Consider the following 12,043-nt stretch of genomic DNA (forward strand, 5'->3'; position numbering starts at 1 on the left):
TTTTATCTGCTGGTACATGTGTATTATAGAATGATGAGCTGTCATACTCAATTGTTATGAAGTTAAATTATTAAAGCATCAACATAATGGGATAAATGCATATTTAGGATATTCCAAACTGAAATAAACAGTTACTTAAGGACTTTAGGGATTGCATTGCAATACTGTTAAACAGTGGTTTCTATACTTGGAATGGTTACCATGCTTAAAGTTTGGTATTCATAACTTCAAAGATTGTTTGATACCTTTAAAGGAATTTTAATTAAAAAAAAAAAAAAAGAGGGGGGTGGGTGGGGGAGCTGTTTTCCAGGCTGCTTTTCCTTGCCATTTGAAATGTGTACTTTCTCTGCCCCCCCCCCCTTAATTCTCCCACTCCTCTCCCTTTTAGCTGGATATTAGTTCGATTTACTGATGTGTAAAGGATGCTGCTGTCAGTGAAGAGACGATGTGGTGGTAATACTATCAGTGTTAATGTGAAGTGTTCCTAAAAATATGTTGGACATAATTCGCATACCATGTGTGTTGCCATAAAATCTGAGTGCCTACTAGAAGCACATCAGGAAATTCGATTTACATAAGTCTGTTAAAGAAACCAGACCAAACCAGTATGCCTTTCACTTAAGTGAAAGGTGGTTTGTACTGGCCTTGAATTCAGGAGAAGGGGGCCTCAATCTAATCTGGAGGGTTGTTCTAAGAAGAATCTGGCTTCTGCATAATGAACTTTATGTTCATTGTAGAAAGCTGACAATGTGTGAAGCTGTTGATCTTTCTTCATCTCGAAGCTGTAATTGATTGCCAGATAACAAGAGTCCATTCAGGGTACTAAGAGAGTTGAAGATAAAGATTGAGTCTTGGAGCTGGATTCCATATTTAGTGGACAAGAAAGATATGTCTCATCTGTCAAGCCTTTGTGTTTGGGTCTGCAACGCTGCTCTGTAGTCTAGCAGTGTTTTGAGATAAAGATCGTAGTACATGTGTATCCCAAAAGATCCAATTTAGGAGGTGAAGACTTGCAGTTGCAACTCTCTGGTAAACTTTTTCTCCTAAAATGTCAGTTTTACTGAGGTATGAGCAAGTATGTGGTTAAATAACTGGATCTTTTGCAAGTATTTGCGTATTTGGAGGTGTGGGACTTTGGGGTACAGGTGTAGTTATACTTTATTGTTTTCTGGTCACCAGTTCTGAAAAATTCAGACTACAATGGAGAATCCTCTGATTGCTTACATCTCTGTTTTGCTAAGGTAGAATATGGCGTAATTGATTATACTGAATGCCATGAAGAAGCCTGTAAATTGCTTGTCTGAATTTATAACTTTGACTTTTGACATAACCCATTGCTTAAATTCTCAAAGGAGTTTGGAGTTCTCTTCAAAAGAGTTCTTGCAAAAAATGTCCTTTTCAGGACAAAACCCCTGTATATTTATATTAGTTTTTAGAGGAGAGGCTGTATATATGGTTCTGAAAGATAAATTAATATGGAAGATACCACCACTCCCCAAAAATAAAACATCTTGGTAGTGTTGGTAACTTTTAAAAAAAATTACTAGAAGAAGTAAAAAAATCTGTAGCGGTTACAAGAAATAAAGAAAAGTAGTTTTTTAGGGCTCTTCTGTGAGTGTCAGGTAATCTTCCAGGTGTTCTCTTTGGAAGACAGTAGAAGTTTGAATAGCAGTGGGTGGTAGCAATGCCAGTCTTTCAATTAGCGTCATTGTAAATATGCTATAAGTACTTGTGTAACGTAATTGCGTGTCCTTTGAGTTAGTGAGTTGGCTTTCAGGGGCAAGAATGAAGTTAGTTCAAGTAAGAAGTCTGTGTATATTTTCAAAGTTGTAACTTATGTCAGTCTTGTGAGCAGTCAGGTGTTCTGTGAGCAGGAGAATTTATGAAGTCTGGTGTTTAAAAAATTATATTTTTTATCCCTTACATGAACTGCCTTAAAGCTTACAGTATCTTTAAAAGTAGGTAACTTGTGCTGAGAACTGAAGGATGGTACAGAACTGCATGTTCTTGAAAAAACAGCTGTGTGTCTGGGAGTGAATGGTGTATTTTAAATTACAGCATCAATGGGGAAGGCAGTTTAATAGATCTTCCTAGGATTTGCTCTGTGTTGAAAAGAGGTTTGAATCCAGCTTTTGTGTCTTGTCCTTCAGATCACAAGGATGGCGGAGTGTGGGTTGCTTTTTGGTTCTGGATATTTAACAACAATAACAAAACCCAAACCAAAACAAAAACCCCAAACATAACAACAAAAAACCACTCCAGCAGAAATAATGAAGAGAATACAGTGCAGGCATTAGCATGTATAGGCTCTAAAATCTGAGCAGAAAAAAAAAAAAGAGGGATTGTATTTCATTGGTGCTGTGGACTACCCCTTGACCTGCTAAATTACCATTCTGACTCGTAAGGTAACCCAGGGGTGCTGATCTATTTAGTGTATTAGTATCTAGATACAGTACATGAGACATGCAGTAGCAATTTCACCCTGCAGTACTTCAAATGAGCCTTAGCTATCCACAGTGATTATTAAGCTTCCCATATTTCATAAAATAAACAATATAAGGCATGGTAGTATCTGTTTCCGTAATATACGCATGGTTTGTAATTGCTAGAATTATGTCAGCATTTTTAAGTAAGCTCTGTACTTCTGTGGGCAGTGACTATCAAGTAGGCTAGTAAATCAAAATATTGCTAGTCCTGCTTCATTAAATGGTTACTTTGGTAGACTAATATTGGTTATTTTAGAGTGGCATACGCTTAAAACACTTTCAGTGTTATGAAGCAAAACAATAATCATTTAAACCTGTCTGACAGATCTGGTGTGATTAGTTTCTTAGGCTTTTTGAGAGCAATATTTTCCCATTAAGGTATAGATGACATATATACGAGGAAAGGTGTGCTGTACACATCTGCTTTAAAAAAAAAAAAAGCCTTATTGCACAATATGTAAATGTAAGAACTATTTTTTTATGCATATGAGAAGCGTACAATTTGGTTTTGAAACTCTTGGAAGCAGTACACAAGCACATTTTAGGAAGCAAGAGTTTAAAGAGGATTCCTGATTTTTCTGCACTGTGCATACATGTAGTAAAACAGTCTTTACCCCGGAGAGCATACAATCTAAAATATGTAGAAATTGGAGGAATTTTTCCTAGGCAAGTTCAGAAGCGGCGTTACAACTGCTGACAATAAGCCAGCTGTAGTTGCAAACTGGGTAATTCCCCTGCATTGCTGGAAAAGAGACCTCCAGCTCTGTATGTGGCTGTGTTTGGGTAAACTTCCCCACCTCCAGAAATAAAATGCAGTATCCTCAACCTGCCACTTGCAGTTTGATTTTTCAAGAGAAGGCTCTGCCAGCAACACATTTCGTGAATGTCTCCTTCCTGACTGTTTTTCTCTTGGTGTGGTTTTCTTCCATCAGAGGAGGTCTGGGTACCGGGCTCTGCAGTAAAGGAGCACTGACACCGCACTCGCTGTCATCTGCCTTCCTGTGGGAACAAGGGCAACTTGAATTAGCCAAATAGCAGAGCCAGGAGGGTTAGCTGCATGGCCAGGAGTGGCCAAAATATATGGTACAGACAGGCCTGTCTAGTTCTTGAATGTTAAAGGTTTGTGAGATACCCTAGAGTCATAGAAGAAAGTGTCTCGTGTCTTATTAGTGGTGAGGAAAGCTACGCTGATGCCTTGGTTGCGAGGATGCGTAGCTGATGGGTAGAAAGTCATAGTAGCGCTTAAATGTTGGAAGCTGTAGTTTTCATGAAAAGGGAATTCCAAAAGCTTTTTTTCATAGCACCATGTGAATATACATAGTTATTACTTGCAGCCCTTTCTGAACTGCTGTGTTGTCCTATGGGACTGAAAAGCACAAACTTGTGTCTTAGTTGAAAAAAATGAGGCTGTATCACTTTATATGGTACTTGAAGGATATGCTATTAAAGTAGTGCATTAAGACTTTGGCATTAAATATCTTATTTAAAATAAAGCAACTGAAGTGTTTCCAACTGAAGATAAACTGAGTGTTCAGGTAGTTGAAAAGATAAAAACAAAGAACGCAGTTTGTGTAAATATGGAAGACTATTTGTCTAGATCATCTTTCAGACTCATTAAACAGCCATAAGTGATTTAAATACAAATTAGAAAGCTGCACATCATGTTGCAGCCTACTCATGTAGGCTGAGCTCATCAGAAACTCCTTTTGTTCCTCCATTTCCTTCCACCTTACTTTCCCTGCCGATGCCAGCAGCACTGCTTTACCCCGTTTAGCCAGGCTCTGTCAGAGGCACCACCTGTGCAAGGGTCCCTGTTACTCTTGGCTCCTTTTGTATTGCTGATCCCACTCCTTGCTTCTCTGCCCTTTGAACCTCCATATAACCCTGCATTCCCTTGCACGTGTTTGGGACTGTGGTCTGCCTTCTGATTTTCCTTTTTTTCCTGTGATTCTTACTTGTTTGTCTTGGACATTGATATGTTGATAGCCTAAACAATTTAAATAATATGGAAAACAAGGGGATTGCAGAATTGGGAGGGTTTATGCTGGGAAGTCTTTTGCTCCTGTTAGCTAGTTTTTAATCTATAAATAATTGCCTGGTTGGCACATTGCATGCTGCAGACTCTATGTCTCTTAGACGCCTCTAACAGGTTTAGTTTTCACCGAAATTGGCAAGGCTATTCCGATACACAGAACTTTCCCTAAAATTTCTGGAATTCATTGAGTGCATTCATTATTGGGTAACAGATGGTGAATCATTGTCAAGTTGAGGGTATAAATCCTTTCTTTGCGTAGGCCAGTGGTATGTTCAGCTTGTTTGTAAAATATTCCACTGCAAATATTAGGGACTATAATGAATTTATTTACCTTTTTTAGGAGCAATGGATGAGCTTCATAGCCTGGACCCAAGAAGACAAGAATTGTTAGAGGCAAGATTTACAGGAGTAGTAAGTGGCAGCACTGGGAGTACTGGAAGTTGCAGTGTTGGAGCTAAAGTAAGTTCTAAGAGCAGCCATCCAGATCTGCCGTCTTTGAAATACTAATTTATCTCATAGTGTCTCACTTGTATATTGCCCATGTGATTTACTTGCAAAAGTACTGGGTTGGAAGAGGGTCTCAGAAAAACTTTGTTAGTCTGTTATTTTGCTGTGAGGTAGTATTGTTTATCCTGAACCTGTCTATGACATGGACGTTGAATTGTTCTTAAAAACACCAAAGAATGGCCTTATACAGGCTCTTTTGTGGTTTTGCTCTAGAGCATGTGTGATCAGAGATGGAAGTTTTTCCCAGTATTTAAGTGGAGTTGTCCCTTCTGCAGATGGCCAACTACTTACAGTTAGGCTTGAAATAGACACACGGAATCTGGTGTGACTTCTGTTTTTAAGATTAAACTTGTTTGAAGACTAATACATCTAGATTAACAAAGCCAAATTCTTAAAACTTTTCCAGACATTTATATCAATTTTACCTACTTTCATTGTAGACTTTCTGCAGTCTGTCTGTTAGTACCTAAACCAGGATGCAACACTTGAGGAGAAACCTTATGAACGTGGAATAGCAGGGCTTAATTACCTTCCATATGTTATATATTACCCTTCAATTGATACATCTGCAAAATAAATTTGCCTTTATTACGAATTCTGTTGAAGTTACTAGCTTCAACTTCCAAGACCAATTTCTGCAGTACTATTGCCTAGCCAGAGGTACTCCATTTTGTATGTGTGTATTTTAATGTTCTTTACCAAGTGTAGTACTTAATAAACTGATGTTAAAAAGCTGTAATACTAATTTTTTAGGCACATTTCCCCCATGACCGAAGTACTTTTGAATTCTGTTTCCAAAGTGTTCGCAGTGTCCTCATATTTTAAGTATTTTATACAAACTTGGTTAGTATTTTTTACTTCCTATTACACATTTTAATTACCAGTCTAGATTACGGAACAAAGTACTACCTGATAGCAGATGTTGATGAAATTTCTGGAGACATGTGATGTATTGATGACTATTAACAAACTATAAAGAATTTAGATCAGTGCATTGTGATCTTGCATCATACCTTCTTAAGTTGTTTTTGAGAGTGACATGAAGGTGTCATGGTTTAACCCCAGCCAGCAACTATGCACCATGCAGTTGCTAGCTCACTCCTCTCTCCTCCCAGTGGGATGGGGAGGAGAATCGAAATAAAGAAGTAAAATTCGTGGGCTGAGATAAGAATGGCTTAATAACTAAAGTAAAATAAAATAAAATAATAACAATAACAAAATATTATTAGTATAATAATAATAATAGTAGTAATGAGAAGGAATAGAACCAAAAAAAAGAGAGAAAAATAAACCCCAAGAAAATACAAGTGACGCACACCGCAATTGCTCACCACCTGCTGACCAATGCCCAAGCAGCAATCTGCCCCCCCGGCCAGCTCCCCCGAGTTTATATACTGAGTATGACGTTCTATGGTATGGAATATCCTTTTGGCTAGTTCTGGTCAGCTGTGCTGGCCATGCTCCCTCCCAGCTTCTTGTACACCTGCTTGCTGGCAGAGCATGGGAAACTGAAAAATCCTTAGCTTAGGATAAGCGCTACTTAGCAACAACTAAAACATCAGTGTGTTATCAACATTATTCTCACACTAAATCCAAAACACAGCACTGTACCAGCTACTAGGAAGAAAATTAACTCTATCCCAGCTGAAACCAGGACAGAAGGTAACTGTCACAGAGCTGTAAAAAAGGTGACATATCACTTCTGTTACTACCGTCTTAACCAAGAAGTGAGTTAAATGGTCAGGGGAAGGAATCAGGTTGGATTGACACGGTGTGGTTGATGCACTGTTATTTTCTCTTTTTATTCAATTGCCTTCTAATTATGACTGCAAAAATGTATACTTGCCATATCTTATGATTAAAATTAGATAGAGACAAACCCAGTAATTCTGGTCCATCTTTCTTTGTTTCTTCCTTGGGTTCTCTAGCATTACTTACTCCCCTGAATTATTAGCTCATTGCAATTGGTCAGGTAATTGCTCATAATTCAAATGAGGATTTGTCTTTTTCATGACTAGATCTGTATCTTCTTCTAAATTCACTTAACTTCAATGTATTTATAAACCCTTCTATTAGTTTTTGATACAGCTGTGTTGGTCCCTGGCCTTATTGCCAGTCTTTCCTCCTCAGAATCTGTCTACTGGTATGTGTGTAATACATTTTCTTAAAAAGTAATTATCAAGTTTCTTAGGGTTCCTTTTCTTTAAACTTTGATCTCCTATGTGTTGATTTGCTGCTTAACATTTCCATAAATGTGTTCAACACTTTATTTGTTGTCTGTTCAGCTGATTTCACTTTTAGCCAAATTACATTCCACTTTCAGGTTCTCAGTTTGTTCATCCAAATTAGCAAGAAAAAAAAAATTAAAACAGCTGATTTTCTTTTTCACTCTACCATGTAAAACATAAATTTATTGCCCCTGACATATTCCAAGATCTGTTTGAACGAATATCTGTATCTCATCCAGTTGGTTTCCAAACAGATAGTAGGATAAAGTGTTGGGGTTTTTTCAATGCTACCAAATTATTTGATAATTGTTTGCAGAAGATACTACTACCACTGTCTTCTGATTGATGCAGATCCTCACCTAAGACACTGTTGTTCTTACCTTTAACCAGAAATATTCCACAAATTATCTTCAGTATACAGTGCAATATCTCTTTTTTTTTTTCCTGCTTAATTTTTGTTTGGTTTTGGGAGGCAGGGAGGTGGAGTTGAATACCAATACCTAGTCCTGCGATTTCTCCCACCATCGGTAAAATGGCAATTATATCAGTTTTGTTTGTATTTCTTTTATTTCTGACCATTCAGTGTATCCAAGCAGATAACATGAAGTGTAGTAGCTGATCTGGGCTGTGTTTGGAATATGCTTGCTTTTTTTTTTTCTTTTTTTTTTAATATAGCTTTTAGTCTTGGTGGGGGTTGTTGAGAGAGACTTATCTGATTTCTATTAAAAAAACTGATAAAACCTTTTTGATCTGATGTGCAGAGGTAACTGGCAAAATGCGATGTATAAATATGATCCATTGCTCTGCTTTCACTTTGAAGGCAAAAATGAGAAAACTTCCTCTTTGCATACATACCCAAATCCACATGTACCAAATTCTCATTTTCCTAACCTAGCAAGGCAATGCAGAGGTTGCAGCTGCACTTACTGGTTATTTTTTGAAACATTTTGGTCATTATTCTTTTAGTAATGAAATTGAGATGGGCTCTTATTTATTTGGACTAGTATTTTGAAAGCCTACCCTATCTACTGTTTTGCTGAAGAGTTTTGGAATTGTTGGGGGGGGGGGGGGCACATCATCTTCAAGCTTTTTCAGTAAGCGAGGGTAGAAATATGAATATGGGTTACTGAGATTATTGTCTTAGCTGACTCTGATGACCAGATACTGAGACATCGCAAGGAAGAACTACGTAGAGGCATTTCTATACTAGAGACTGCGTGGGGAAAACTCACATGGAAATTCTGTGGTTTTAGTTAACATTTCTCCAGAAATTTTTATTCAGAGATGATCTAGTTACTCAGAAGATGTCACAGATCAGTATTGTCTTGCAAACTGATGCAGTGCTGGAATTTTTAATGCTTTGAAGCAAGCTGAGTGTTTGCCTGGAACTAGTTGTTGTTTCACTTCAAAATATTTATTCTGCCTTCCTATATGGAAGAGAATGATACAGTGGTATAAGATTATTTTTTCTTTTAATAAAAAGAAGCTCAACTGATGTTGTCATTTTTTTGTTATGTGAACATGGAACAGACTCTTTCAATAAAATATCTTCATTGCCATTCTGTGTTCAAAAGATCTCTGAATAAATTAGCCTTAGAAAATAAATATTGTAACTTGAGACTATTTCACAGTTTTTATCTTTTTTTTTCTCACTAGTCTAAATTTGTTACTTTGAGGAAATGGTTTAAGAATGTAGAATAATATTGTCAATAGGTTGTAATTTTCTGTCACTGAAGAGATTTTTTTTTTTTTAATCTATTCAATAGCCTAGTATCTGTCTTGGAGAGAATTAAACCCTCCTCTTCTTTGAAAAATTAAAATTTTTTGTAGTTTTCAGCTCTTCAGCAATATTGGCTTTTTAAGTCCATTCTGTGGAATCATTTGGTGGGGTTTTTCATTGGATGTTTTGCTGTTCCCAAATAAGCCTGAAACGGTTTTGAATGTTCTAGGGTTTTACTTGGCTTAAAAGCAATCAAAATACAGAATTTACTGTGCTCTATCAAAACATCCACTTGCTAAACTTCTTATCCCCCTTGCAAGCACAAGTGCTCTACAGTTAATCAATTTTGCCTTGCAAGTATGAAATTTTATTACTGTTACTTGTTAAAACTGTGAGTGATAATAGTGGATTATCTGTTTTATAAATCTGTGTATAATGTTTAGTATTTTATTTGTCTTGGTAGGCCTCAACAAATAACGAAAGTTCAAATCACAGTTTCGGAAGCTTGGGATCTTTAAGTGATAAGGAATCAGAGGTAAGTATATGGGGCAGATTGATACTACCTTAAAATTTTGATGCTAACAAGTAATAATTTTATATTCTACTTTGATGCCTTGCTTTATATAGAAACTTTAAAAGTAAAATGCAAAATACACAACTAGATAGGAAAAAGCATAATTTAGTAAAAGATACCATCTCTTGGAGGAGGAGATATGCCTTCATAAAAGTTTCTTTGGATTTTTGGTCATTAAACTAACTGCTTCTGCTGCTTTGTTATCTGTGTAGTCATGCCGTGAGGATACATACAGCTTTTGGAGCTGAAAATGCTTAAACAGTTTGCTGTGTCTTTTGTTTAATAAGAAGGTTTTCATCAGCACAGATAAACTTTGAGTAGTCTTTGGCTGCATCTTTGAAAATACTCTAGAAACTAGTTTGCTATGTTTTCTTTAAAAATGTGGATTTACTCCAAGATCAGACAGTAGCTATCATCTGCATTTGTAAAAGCTGCAGTTGTCACTGTGTATTTTTTTACCTAGTACCACTTCATAATCCACAAAAGGATTCATACTCTTATTATGTTTTAATATGCAGAGTGCAGTCTTTCCCAGAGTAGATTTTCCTCTTAGTGACCAGCATTGATATAGTTGCACTAATGCAGCTCTTATAATTTATGTCTTTTGGGGTCAGTGAGTCCCTCTGACAGTTTTGCCTGTGTATATCACAGATTGCATCGATAAGATTATACTCATTGTAAGCAAGTGCGTATTTCAAACCCAGACTAGACCTGTGTTTGAGTACGTGTCATGCTGGAGGGAGAGTTGTTTGGCATGTGCTTTTGATGTTATTCTCACATGTTAAACCTTTATTTGGGGGCCTAATTGTTCATTTGCTCAGTCACTATGAGACACTGTCTGATGTTTGCTTTTATACTGGGCTGACCAGCAAGTGAATGTAGTTGGTTCCCAAGACCAATACCTTATAAATAAATGTTCTGTATCTGTGATTTCATGTTTTTCTCTTTGAAAAAGGCTCTGCTATGTTTTTTACCCTTGTCTTTCCCAGCTGGGTTTTTATTTCAATTGTATATAGACTGTTTTCTTAACCAGAAGAGTCTGTCTGCCTGTTGTTTTTCTTCATGGATTTTTCCTAGAAATACCTTGGGCAGTGTTGCAGTGATGCAGTTCTGATGTAGGTGTGAGAATGGAAATGTGCTGCAGTAGACTGAAGGTTACAATGCATTATTGCGATTCTTTGATGCAAAAATGTGTCTGGGAGTAGTTGAGTGATCTCAGAACACTGACTATATGTGTAGTAACTTTTTGGTGTAGAAAAATGTACTTTTACAGTTGCGTACATGAGATACAGAGGCAAGGTTTTTCCAGGGCATGTAAGTTTGAAAGTTCAACCTGTATCTTCAATCTCTGCACGGTGTTTTAACCTCAGGCCATGCTTCTGGGTAGGGATAATTTTATTTTTTTTTTTTTTAATATTCTAAGACTTGGATTCTAAAATAGAAATAGACTTTTTTTTCTAAGAAGTCCCGGCAGAGATCTCCAGTGCACACTGGTCCAGGTTTCTTCTGTTTTCTGAAAGATGAGTCTTAATGACATTGAATAATGAAATATGGATCAAGAAATAATTTTCAGAAGTTGCATTCACTTAAATTAAATTACAGTTGTAATATCAAATATTTTAATAAGTTTTTAGAGTTTTGTTCTTAAAATAACGTCTGGTTCCTTACATGCTGAAATCCTATAAAAAGTACACTTTAGTTCTTAATATTGCAAACAGGTTGTGAGATTTTTTGTGTGTGGTTTTTTTTTAATGGTGTGCCAATGAAGGTTTCACAATAGTAGGGAATTCCTCTTGTGGATGGTAGTGTAGAAATATAAAGACTTACTCATACCGGAAGCAGTGCCATCATTTGATGTTGAGAGAAAACTGTTGTACTACAATAGCTTTTGGGAAGAAAAAAAATGTAGAAATGCAAATCTCAGAATTGTTGACATTAATTTCTAGCAAGAATGTCAGTTTCTGATCAAATTGTGATGGTACATTCATGTCATCATTCCATGCTTTCATCACTAAGTGGCACAGTAAAAGAAAGTATGTCTTTCACACTTATTTTTCAAAACAAGGCACACACGCCTTTTTGTTTTTCTGGTGTGCATTTTTTTATTATTTATTTTTTGCACACAGGATTGCAGAAAATACAACTATTAGAACTTAGTAGTCTTTTTTTTTCTGTCTGATGGATGTATGAAGAGGGGCAACTTCTCTGAGTAATAGTTTTAATTGAGATACTTCACAGAGGTAAACTTTGATCTGCAAAGTAACTTGAAACCAGGCTTTATTCTGGATTCAGTTCAGCATTGCAAGCAATAAACATTAGCTGGATGTTTGATCTTAATATACAGACCTGTATTCCATTTTCTTTTTAAATGTATATGTTATTTTATTAAGTGCTTTGTTGCTGTGGTACATAGGTCTTAATTTGAATGTGTATTAGCTGCTTGTAGTTAAGATAAATCCTAAATTGGCTACCTCAGGTTGTGAACAAGTGCTT

General features: G+C 36.5%; 1 protein-coding gene across 2 annotated transcripts in view; it reads left to right on the forward strand.

The window, feature by feature from the left end:
- Positions 1-12,043, forward strand: part of TLK1 (tousled-like kinase 1) — a 70,802-nt gene that overhangs the window by 20,840 nt on the left and 37,919 nt on the right. For both annotated transcript variants that reach the window (XM_010566958.1, XM_010566967.1), the window contains exons 2-3: positions 4,862-4,980; positions 9,440-9,511. In XM_010566958.1, the coding sequence (XP_010565260.1) occupies positions 4,862-4,980; positions 9,440-9,511 (191 nt within the window). The remainder of the gene's footprint in view (positions 1-4,861; positions 4,981-9,439; positions 9,512-12,043) is intronic.

Source organism: Haliaeetus leucocephalus, unplaced genomic scaffold, assembly GCF_000737465.1.
Source record: "Haliaeetus leucocephalus isolate CR32 unplaced genomic scaffold, Haliaeetus_leucocephalus-4.0 Scaffold1, whole genome shotgun sequence".
In the NCBI taxonomy this organism is placed as follows: domain Eukaryota; kingdom Metazoa; phylum Chordata; class Aves; order Accipitriformes; family Accipitridae; genus Haliaeetus; species Haliaeetus leucocephalus.